At 37.4% G+C, this 11,999-nt stretch overlaps 1 protein-coding gene across 1 annotated transcript; it reads right to left on the reverse strand.

The window, feature by feature from the left end:
• Positions 1–1,601: 1,601 nt before the first annotated feature.
• On the reverse strand, positions 1,602–3,484 carry LOC311487245 (lithostathine-1-beta-like). Its single transcript, XM_084543448.1, has 2 exons — positions 2,925–3,484; positions 1,602–2,590 (listed from the first exon to the last, which is right to left on the reverse strand). The coding sequence occupies exons 1-2, from the start codon at positions 2,992–2,994 to the stop codon at positions 2,247–2,249; spliced, it is 414 nt and encodes a 137-aa protein (XP_084399574.1). The 5' UTR covers positions 2,995–3,484; the 3' UTR covers positions 1,602–2,246.
• Positions 3,485–11,999: the final 8,515 nt, after the last annotated feature.

An 11,999-nucleotide genomic window follows, 5' to 3' on the forward strand; every position in this document is an offset into this window, starting at 1 on the left:
CTGTGTTGTGGAATGTCAGAGAGGGGTAGAAAACAGAACAAGCACTTGATATTTCAGTGGAAATATTTTTATTACTAATTATCCTGTATTGTTTAGTGGCTAACGTATTATGCTGCTGTCCATAAATACAGCCTAAAGATCTTCAACAACCTTAATCCTGCAAATTGATGCACGTCGTGTGCTCTCTGGATTTCCTGGGTTCTCAGGTGAGGTTGATGGGGAAAGCTGTCTGCTTGGATCTGAGGGCAAATCTTGTGTTAGAAGATTCAGTCCACTGTCCTGTGAGAAGAACAAAACATCCACAAAACAACAAAGTGTTTGATCAATGAAGCAGAGGTGAAAATATCCTAACTTTTAGTACGTTTGTGTGAAGGTCAAAATAAAACTGGATCCTGTTTCCAATAAACCAATGGGAGTCCATTCATGTCAGTACTCTGAAGAATGAATGAAACCTAATGTATTAAATGACAGGAGACACTTTGACCCTAAAGTCTATGATGTGATTGCAGACTGTCATTTATAAAAGTCTTTCTAAATGAGTCTTCTGCATCACCCTATCTTCTAGTTAAAACCAGAAACACTCATGAGATAGTCAGAAAAAATCCACCAAGATTTTGGCAAATGGAAAAAAGCAGACCTCTAAAACTCCAGAAAGAGAAAAGCATCATAAAGTCACAAATCAATTCTTGAGCTGCTGCACAATCCCAGGAATCAGTTCTAAGGGACTCTGTTGACTTATTGGTTTTTAAGACAAGCTGTGCATGACATAGCACTATACATTAGAAATAGAAGTTCTGGAAATATTTGAGATTGTGGAAGCAAACATGCCTGACTTAAGAGAGTAAAATGATATATATAAGTAGTAGCATAAGCAATGGGATGTGAATCAATTATTACTGTGGTAAAATTAAGCTCTAAATAAACAAGGTGTGAACTAAGATTACAGTGAGTACAGTAAGTGTTTCACAGCACAGTAGGTCATTTCATTTGTGTGCCAATAGAATAATTCCCTTTTAGTCTTTTATCTTTATCGTCCCCCAGATGTGTTTCTTACATGTAGATTCTTTAGTTGGAACTGCCCGATCTGACAACACTGGGCTGAGTTCAGGCAACACTGTAACAGGACATCATCAGCAGCTATAGCAACAACTGGCTGACATGGGCTTATCACTTAAGGGTTATCTTTGACAGAAAGTTCTTTTCAGTGCCTTAGAGCTGTGTCAAAGCATCAAAACTATTCATAATCTGATATCGTTTGAAAACAGTTGTATTTTAAATTACATGCAGTTCTGCTGTCACCTCAGGAGGTTCAAGGTCTTTCTGTGTGGAGTTTCCATGTTTTGTCCACTCTCAGTTGACTGTTGACTCCGTGTGTTTGAGCGTTAATGGCTGTCTGTCTCTGTCTCTGTCTTCCAAAAGGTAAAGTCTTTAAATTTCACTTATAGACCAGTCATCTGTTAGAACACAGTTACACCCTCACTGCTCAGATATTAGTAGAATTAAATAGCATCTTCATAACGCTGACATTCATTAAAAAAATAAAACAATTAACAACATACAGCTTTTCATTTCTTTTCTATATTTTTTTGGTTTGTGATTACATACATTGGGTAAATAGGTTCATCTTCTAAACTTGTGTCTATGTATTCAATCGCAGATAAGATGTAGATGAACAGACTTAAGGAAAAGAACATTAGAGGCCACTCCATGCTTTAACAGGTTCAACAACAGAGAATTCAACTATCCATTTAACCAAAGCCCAGAAATTGATCATAACATAGATGTCATTTTATAGAATAGAATATCAGCAAAAGATTAAACATAACATAGTCTCCCTGTTTTCTCTTGAAAGCAAATGAGCACACTGTTGTGAGAGAAGTCTACATGTTACACAGGAGTGAAAGTGAGAAAGAAGGAGAAACTTCCCACTTAAGATACAAATGCTGATGGTTATTTGACACCTGGAGTCTTTGAGGTGTTTCTGCACCAGTTCCATGATAATTGTGTTAACATTATCACATCAGATTATCCACTTATTCCACTTTAAACATCCACAGTAAACCTGCACTACTTTACAACTGACTATAGTGTAGCTTCTTCCTCTCAGAATCTGAAGACAGCTTTTAGACATTTCAAGTTGGGATTCCTACATTTCCCAGTTCACCATTCAAGAAAGATGGAAAGAATACATTTAATACACAACCAACATTCTGAGTATATGAATAAAAAGCCTGTTATCAGTGAGTTTAAGACTTAGAACAGATGAAATTAAACTTCTTGTCATCCATTTTTTTGAACCACTGATGTTTTCCTCCTGTTTCCATGGCTCCAGACAGGTCACAGTCATCATTCACCGTAGAGTTCCAGTTCTTATAGGTGACTACCTCGTCACTGACCCAGAACCAGAAATCCAGAGTGCAGGTGTAGCGCAGTCCCAGCCAGACAAAAGGAGTTGAGGCCTTCTTGGCTCTCTCTTGAACCCATCTCTGCTGGTGAGGGTTGGTGATGGAGACCAGGTCATTGTAGTTGTCTCTGCAGTGATACAAGGCTTCCTCCCAGGTCTTCTCTTCTTGGATCAGGATCACTTTATCTGTCATTGAAAGACATGGACACATTCTTTAAGGACTTTTAAAAGCATAAAACAAAGTCTCTTCTTGTTTGGTGACACTTCAATATCTTCAAGTTCTGATATTTTGATGCATATCCATGCAGCTGTGAAATAAAATTACAGACTGAATCTAAATATGTTTTGGGATGTGGTTGTAGTGCAGATTTAATCACCTCTGAAATAATTGTACATTAACTCACACATAAATAGATCAGTATTGTGGAATAATAGATTCAGGTAGATCTTCAGACAGTTTCCAGTGCTGGAGCTAAATGTGGAGATGTTACTTTATCTTCATGGATCTTTAAAAACTCACCATCATAACAGAAGAAAGGCTTTTGGTCATTACAGTTGGCATTCTTCCATCTTCCTCCTTCTTCCAACATGGTCACTGCACATTCATGTTCTGATGACAGGATATGATTCCAGTGTCTGAAAGAGGAACTGCTCCCATCTGACCACCACCAGGTGTCTCTGAACAGACCAATACAATAGGGTACGTTATCATTGAGTACTACATGATCTAAGTAGTTGAATCCACTGACCAGGTCTGTGTGATGATCTCTGCAGTATTTCTGAGCATCAATCCAGTTCTTTTTTTCTTTAATCACATGGATCTTTGTGGATGGATTACTTTCTGTGGAGTAAACACACAAACATCAGTCATAGTAGTCATCAACCAAATTCTTCTTTTCTTTATTCAATGTGACCTTTAGTTGGGATGTTTTTTTTTCTGTGGAGTAAACAGACAAACATACAGTATACTTGACATGTATATCTTTTGAGCATGATTCACTCAAATGTAACAAGATTATTATTGGCATCAGCAACATCTATGACATGGATTACACAAACCAATAGTGATGATCCCCTGATTTATTTGCTGCTGGTATCAGCACAACGTTGACATTTTATTTCTTAGACTCAGTTAGTCTTGTTAAGAAATGTCTAGATAAGAGATTTGAGGATATATGTTATCTATGGAGGGTTGAAAGATGCTGAATTTATATCCACTCACCATTATAGCAGATGAAACGATGTTCATCTTTACAAGGGAAATCTCCCAACAGTTTTTCTTTCCTTATAAATCCACAGTTCTCCAGACCATCTTGATCATTTGGTTCACCTTCAGCCCATCTTGTTTTATTATCTTCAAACTCCACTCCAGGTAGAGACCAGTGCCATGTCCTGGTGACATGTGTTCTGTTGTACAGCCCAATCCAGGCTTCAGGTTGATTCCCTGCAGATTTCTCAAGGAGTCTCTTCATGTCTGTCATGTTAGACACTGTGGCCAGATCAGTGTAATATTCTCTGCAGTACTTCTGAGCTTCTGTCCAGTTCTTTCCATCTTCAATATAGTGGTACTCGTAGAGTTGACATGTGATGAAGTAACACTGACCTAAAATCAGAGAAAACACAGACGTAGAGCTGATTGTAAGACAAATGAAATCATTTGATCTGCTGTGTATTAGCCCAGTTTATGTATATGTTAAGTATAGTTTAGATGTATCTGTGCTGAGAATTGCAAGAAGTTGACATGTCAAACAGAGTGGTGTCAGCTGAAATCCAGATGAAGCTGTAATGATTTCTGATGATGAAGAGATATAAAACACATCCAGCAGTATGGTTGATGTTGATCTGATCCACTTACCCATCAGAATGAGCAGACTCCACTGCATCTTTGCTCTGTTTGATGAAACTGATCTTTTATTTCAGCTGTTTGTCTCTGTTGGATGAAGGACACATTTAAACACTTTATGTCAACTTTTAAAAAGATGCAACACTGGCTCCATTGTACAGTCTTGTGTTTTAAGGAAGAGGAATACAAGCAGGTGGAAAATACTAATTCATTTAAATCAGGACTAAAACTTCCTTCTCTACTATGGAAATAGTGCAACTGACCAACCCTGAACAATCTTCTACTACTGTCGGTTTTTGTTTTGGACTTAAGTCTCCAGGTGAACTGACAGATATCGCTGATTTGCTCTTTTCTGAACGAGAAAAGTGTTCCAGGTTTAATCTGTAGTCTTGCATATAGACTACGAATTAATCAGAATCAGCTTCAAACCTGTTGACACAATAACAAAGAGTCTGATGGTGTCACTGTTAAAGCATCTGATCAGGAAGATTAAACTTTGGAAGCACCACTTCACATATCATAGCTCAACAACCAACCAAAACTGCAGGCTAACTTGTAACGGTTGTTAGATCGTTGTGTTTGACACTTGAGTGTGAACATATCAGAAACATGTGCAGGAGGACACTGGTCATTGTGTTGCTATAATTTCAGAATGAAATCATTAGGTTAAAATGTTTTAATATGCTGCAACAGATGAATAAAAAACGATTAAAACTGCTGCCTGCTGAGGCCGTCCTCTAGAACAATGAGAATAAACGTAAGCAGGAAACAGTATGTGGGGACCAGACAGCTAAGATGAACCATAGATTTGAACAGAGCAGCAGATTCTGTTGCTGCCTCCCTGTAAATTTATCAACAACAATTTTTTACGCTGCCACATTGCTTTCTTACTATTTCATGTTTTACTGCTTTGTATTGCTATGTTTTTCAGTTATTGCTTCTTCCTTGAATCCAAAGTACAGTAAGTTCAATTCATTTTAAAAATGGCTATTGTAAAATAGACTTGTCTCAGTTAGAAGAAATACATGCTCACTGTAGGGCTAGGTACAATATATTTAAATCACCATTCAAATGTATTTAAAAGTTGCTTGCACTCAGAAATGTATATAAAGACAATTAATGTGTGTTAAACTATATAAAAATAATGAAGTGCAGCAAGCGAAATCTCTGCTGAATATAATGATGGAACTTTTTTGACCAATCACTTCTAAAAACTAAGGCTGCAATGTCCCTTTGAACCTACGTACGGTAAAAACAAATAGCAACATCATGCAATAATAAAACTAGGGATTGTAACATCTAATTCTGTGTATTAACGAATGCTGTTACTTCTCCACTAAAACAGTGTGATTTAAAGTGAAGTCTGACACAATTAATCCACAGCTCTTCATGTCAAAGTTAAAAAAGCTGCAACACTTTGCAACACTGAGTTCAGTGTATTAAGGAAGAGGAATACAAGCAGGTGGAAAATATTCAAATGAATTCAAAAAAGGACCAAGACTGCTGAGTCATAACTTCCTCAACATCCTGGAAAAATCTGCAGCTACTGTAGGTTTTTGTTTAGGACTGACGTGTCCAGGTGAACTGATCCATTGGTTGGTTGATTCCTTCTTGTCCAAAGGACAAAAGAGTTTCAGGTTTAATCTGTAGTCTTACACAAGAAATACGGAATAATCCTAAAGGAGACTGTTGGGTCAACTTACTTAACGTTTACTGAATGTTTACTCAGAGTCCACTTCAAACGTATTGACACAATGTCAAAGAAGCTGAGTTGAAACTTTGCTAAAAGACAGTTTGTATGTTACAGATTAACATCCAACACAGCAGACCATCTAAAAACCACAGACTAAATTCAGTCTTTGTGTTTGACACTGGAGTGTGAACATATCAGACATATGGGCAGGAAAACACTGGTGGAGTGTGTTATCATGAGAACGAAACAGTATGTGAAGAACAGTCAGAGAAGATGAAACTCATCATGAATGTGGACAGTTGAAGGAAGCTGCAGATTCTGTTGATAACTCTCTGTAGATTTATCTGGAGGAACTCATCTTACACTGCCAAACTTCCATCATGTTGCTATCTATGTCTGTTTATAGCTACTGTTGTGTGTGGCACATAACATTCATACAAAATAAAGTGATAAATAAACTGAATACAAATTGTCTCATTCTCTAGTAAATGAAAGTTTAGTTCAATATTAATCAGATTTGAAATAAAAACCATTATTACTGACCATTATGAAGAATGACGTACCTTAAATACATCCTCCTTTATAAATACATACTCTAGTATTACAAACACACAGAGATTGGAGAGTTAAACTTACATCCAGTTATTTCTTCTCCCCTTGCTTCAGTGTGATGTCCTGTTGAAGACTGGGCTGAAGTAAATGTGTCTTTCTGTCTGATACAGAGGTCTCTTGTAGCCCTCTCAGTGTCTGCATTTGAATATGAAGATAAACAGAAAGAAGAAAAACATCAGCTAATTTACCTAGAGCAGTGGAAACCAACTGTCAGAGTGGTGAATGAGGAAATAACTCAGTATCTGAACTCTATTTAAGTTCAGCACCTTCACATACATAACTTGATTGTCTTCATTTTGTCACATCATTTGTTTGTTTGGGGCAAATATCACACAGACTGCTGCTTAAAAGTATTTGAACCCCTCAGAATTTTCTACATTTCTGCATATAAATGACTCAGTACCTCAGCAAAAGTCCAACAGTAAGTGAACCCTTGTTTTCAGCATCAGGTGTGACTTCCTTGTGCAGCATTAACAGCAACTAAATGTTTCCAGTAACTGCTGAACAGTCGTCTACAGCTGCTTGGTGGGATTTTAGCCCATTCCTCAGTACAGAACCACAATTCAGCAAGCGTAGAGTTGTCTAATGTTCTTTTATGATCTGTCTCAATTGGTTTTTATTTGTTTCCTCTAATTCTCTTTGTTGTTTTATTGATTTATCTATTCTTTATGTTTTGTTTTATTTTTTTACCATAGTTGTTTCTACTTCAAATTCAACAATCACAGTTCTTGCAGAGTGCATCTCTGTAACGTAAAGTCTTTAAATTTCACTAAACAGACAAACATACAGTATACTTGTCATGTATATCTTTTGAGCATGATTCACTCAAATGTAACAAGATTATTATTGGCATCAGCAACATCTATGACATGGATTACACAAACCAATAGTGATGATCCCCTGATTTATTTTCTGCTGGTATCAGCACAACGTTGACATTTTATTTCTTAGACTCAGTTAGTCTTGTTAAGAAATGTCTAGTTAAGAGATTTGAGGATATATGTTATCTATGGAGGGTTGAAAGATGCTGAATTTATATCCACTCACCATTATAGCAGATGAAACGATGTTCATCTTTACAAGGGAAATCTCTCAACCGTTTAACTTTCCTTATAAATCCACAGTTCTCCAGACCATCTTGATCATCTGGTTCACCTTCAGCCCATCTTGTTTTATCATCTTCAAACTCCACTCCAGGTAGAGACCAGTGCCATGTCCTGTTGACATATGTTCTGTTGTTCAGCCCAATCCAGGCTTCAGGTTGATTCTCTGCAGATTTCTCAAGGAGTCTCTTCATGTCTGTCATGGTAGACACTGTGGCCAGATCAGTGTAATTTTCTCTGCAGTACTTCTGAGCTTCTGTCCAGTTCTTTCCATCTTCAATATAGTGGTACTCGTAGAGTTGACATGTGATGAAGTAACACTGACCTGAAATCAGAGAAAACACAGACGTAGAGCTGATTGGAAGACAAATGAAATAATTTGATCTGCTGTGTATTAGCCCAGTTTATGTATATGTTAAGTATATTTTAGATCAGTAATGGGGAACTTAAATGATGGAGGGGGCCACAATTTTTCATCGACACTACCAGAGGGCCACATAGGGGCGCGCACAACCAGATATGATAAAACTTCCATTTTAAATATGTTTGTGTGTGTATAATTAGAATATATGTATATATATATATATTTATTATATATATATGTATGTGTGTGTGTGTTTATTGAAGCAAACAAACTATAACCACTTACTGTGATTATTATTTTTTTTTATTAATTTGTGCATTTTTACACTAAGAAACAGTTTAACATTTCCCCTGTATACCCACTCTACCTCACCACTACCAGCAGTGGGCACTGGTAAAAACCCGCTGTTGTTTGCGTACTTTTGATTTGAGGTCCGCTATGATAGCAGCCCTTGCAGCTTCAGTATAGCTACTTCTCGTATTTAGCTTTGTGCAACGTGTTGTAGCGGCAACTTAAATTGAAATCCTTCATGGCAGATAACGTCTCTAAGCAGACGAAGCACATAGGTTTGCCTTTACATTCTGTGAACAGATAATCTTCTTTCACCTGAAAGACACGATTTTCTCGATCAAGTTTTCTCTCTCCTCCGCTCTTAACCATGGCTCAACGTCTCTTCTTCACTGGTGGAGAAGACCCGGTGGAAGCAAGTACGAGACGGCGTCTGCATTGGAGGCGCCACCTAGTGGCCAACTATGTCATTACAACTGATTCAGTGCCGCAGAGGATAGTTTTATATTTTTCAAAAATTAATCTAAGGGCCACGTCGAGTGAGGTCGTGGGCAGTGTGCGGCCCGCGGCCCGCCAGTTGCCCATCCCTGGTTTAGATGCATCTGTGCTGAGAATTGCAAGAAGTTGACATGTCAAACAGAGTGGTGTCAGCTGAAATCCAGATGAAGCTGTAATGATTTCTGATGATGAAGATATATAAAACACATCCAGCAGTATGGTTGATGTTGATCTGATCCACTTACCCATCAGAATGAGCAGACTCCACTGCATCTTTGCTCTGTTTGATGAAACTGATCTTTTATTTCAGCTCTTTGTCTCTGTTGGATGAAGGACACATTTAAACACTTCATGTCAACTTTTAAAAAGATGCAACACTGGCTCCATTGTACAGTCTTGTGTTTTAAGGAAGAGGAATACAAGCAGGTGGAAAATACTAATTCATTCAAATCAGGACTAAAACTGCTCCGACATAACTTCCTCTTCCAACCCAGGAAAATAGAACATCATCCAATAGAACAACCTGGAAAATCTGCTTCTACTGTAGGTTTCTGTTTTGGACTGAAGTCTCCAGGTGGACTGATCCAGTGGTTGGTTGATTTGTTTTTGTCCAAAGAAGAAAAGTGTTTCAGGTTTAATCTAATTAGGTTAAAATGATTTAATATACTGCAAAGAAAAAATGAATAATTCAGCAATTTAGTTAAACGAAGTGAAAACTGGTGCATTTTGAGGCCGTTGCTAAGAGAATGGTCAGAATAAACAGTACATGAAGACCAGACATGTGAATGTCACATATTCGTTATTATTTCCAGCCTCCACCCAAAATACAGTCAGTTACATTGACTATATTATTGATTTTAAGAGTTAGAAGAGAAATAAGAAAGGATACATACACATTCATAGATAAATAAATGCTCTAGTATTACTAGAAATGTCCAAGTTTCTTCTCACAGACATTTCAGATCACACTACAGAGTTTAAACTTACACTTATTTCTTCTTTCTTTGCTTCCGTGGGAGATTTCTCTGTGATGTCCTGTTGAAAACTGGCTGGAAGTAAATGTTTGTTCTGCTTTTTATTTATTTGAATCAAACACACAGGTCTCTTGTAGCCTTCTCATCATCAGGATTTGAATATTCAAACCAGAAGAAGGGAGGCATCAGTTATGAAAGAGCTCATTTACATAGAGCAGTGGAAAACAAGGGTGACTGTAAAATGTTAGGAATGAGGAAGGTTGAAAAATACAAAGTTACAGTTTTGAAAAGAATTCAAGGTGATCTTTGAACAGATTCATTTTACAGTATGTCATTATTTCTATGGTCAGTGCCTTCACACACATAACTTGATTGTCTTGATTTTGTCATAACGTTGGTGTGTTTGGTTCACAGATTTTCCCACATTACTTTCCAATCACTTGACTTCAGTCAGTTTTGTTTTGATAGCGCTAATAATAATCAAAATTGTCTCAAGATGCTTTACAGAACCCAGAGCCTGAAACCCAGAAAGCAAAAGTGTCTTAACAGGAAGAAACCTTGAGCCATTCATGAAGCTGATTGTAGTTGCCATGCATCTAATTGTCCAGGGGGCTGCAGATGCAACATTGTAGGTGGGATTTTTTGTTGTTGTCCTGTCCTCAAGTTCTAATCTGTAACGTGTCCCTCACCGATCCAAAGTACAGTAAGTTTAATTTGTTTTAAAAATGCCTATTGTAAAACAGACTTGTCTCAGTTGGAAGAAATACATACTTACAATAGCGCTTGATAAAATATAACCAAATCACCATCAATTTGTTTTCTTTACATTCAGAAATGTATTTTAAGCCAATGTGTTAAATCAAAATAATGATGAAGTGCAGCAAGCAAAGTCTCTGTTGTATATAATGAGGTGTAATACATTGTTGTGCAACATACTGTTTCGAATAAGAATAAGAAAAACCTTTATTAGTTCCGCAATGGGGAAATGGCAGTTCACAACAGCTTACAGAAAGATGCAGAATAAAAAAATAGCAAGAGCAAAAAGGGTAGCTATAAAGATAAATAATGGAACAGAATCAGATAGGTATATTGCACAGATTGAGTTGTAATATTGCACGGGTTGAGTTGTAAAAATGTTTATACACTTATGGTTAGTGCTGGGCGGTATGACCAAAAATTTATATCACGGTATTTTTCAAAATTATATCGGTTTCACGGTATTTGACGGTATTTTTTTTTTCAAGCACGACTGGGTGTTAACCTTATTTTCTAATAATTTAGAGAATAATTACTGCAGTAAATTGGCTTGGAATGACATATTTTACTGTCATGAGGAGTGAATATTAATAGAAAAACATTATGTCCACACTAGTATTAATGAAGTGAAGGAATCAAAATGCATGACTGTTGACTGTTGCATGACTGCAGCGCTACCTTTACCTGCAGACGTGGATGACGCAGATCGTAGTTTCGTACATTCCTGATATTCCAGGACATGCTTGCGGCTGAGGTGGTGAAGTAAATTGCTCGTGTTGCCGCCTGCGGCTACAACTTTAGCCCGACAACGTTTGCAGAATATTGTTTTTTGATCTACGTCAGATTTTTTAAAGCCGAAGAACTTCCAAACAACAGACACGGCTCCTCTTTTCGGTACAAGTTCTTCTGTTTCATTTACCATAATGAGCCGCTACTTTTGTCGCTTGCTTTGGACCCTGCGGCTTATACAACTGCGGATGGATTTTTACAGCTAACGGTCACCAGGGGCGCACTATCATGTCATAGACATAGACGATGACACGAGGATTAAGAACTGACTTTTCTGGTTATTTTGATACAGTAAACGGCCGTGTTACTGCACCTTTACTGCTGTGTTGGCTGTTTTCGAAAAAGATGCTGGTTATTTAGTTGAGCAGCCGGGTTACTGCACTTTTGCTGCCGTGTTACAGGCAAGCACTTTTACTAACAAATTAAATTTAGCCATTTAACGTTATTGCCTCGTCAAGCGTTGTAAGCTTTGTTTTTTGTTATACTGCACTACTACGGTACTATGACTGCAGGAAGTGCGCTAAGAGCGCACCGTTGTATTATTTGTGCACTGCACGAATGCTGTTTGTAATGTCAAAGATGTGAAAGTTTGATCGATTGATTTTTTGTTTGATTGATCGAAAGATTTATGTTTGTCAAATGTAAATAAATGGGACGCTTTGCGTTTCCAAACAG

Source organism: Chelon labrosus (genome assembly GCF_963514085.1).
Source record: "Chelon labrosus genome assembly, chromosome: 1".
Taxonomy (NCBI): Eukaryota; Metazoa; Chordata; class Actinopteri; order Mugiliformes; family Mugilidae; genus Chelon; species Chelon labrosus.

What these genes read in the sequence shown, in the direction of transcription:
- LOC311487245 (XM_084543448.1), bottom strand. Translation starts at nt 2,994, where the DNA reads ATGTTGGAAGAAGGAGGAAGATGGAAGAATGCCAACTGTAATGACCAA. An exon ending in GCCTTTCTTCTGTTATGATG is followed by an intron (nt 2,591 to 2,924) that starts GTGAGTTTTTAA and finishes TTTCAATGACAG; the next exon opens with ATAAAGTGATCCTGATCCAA.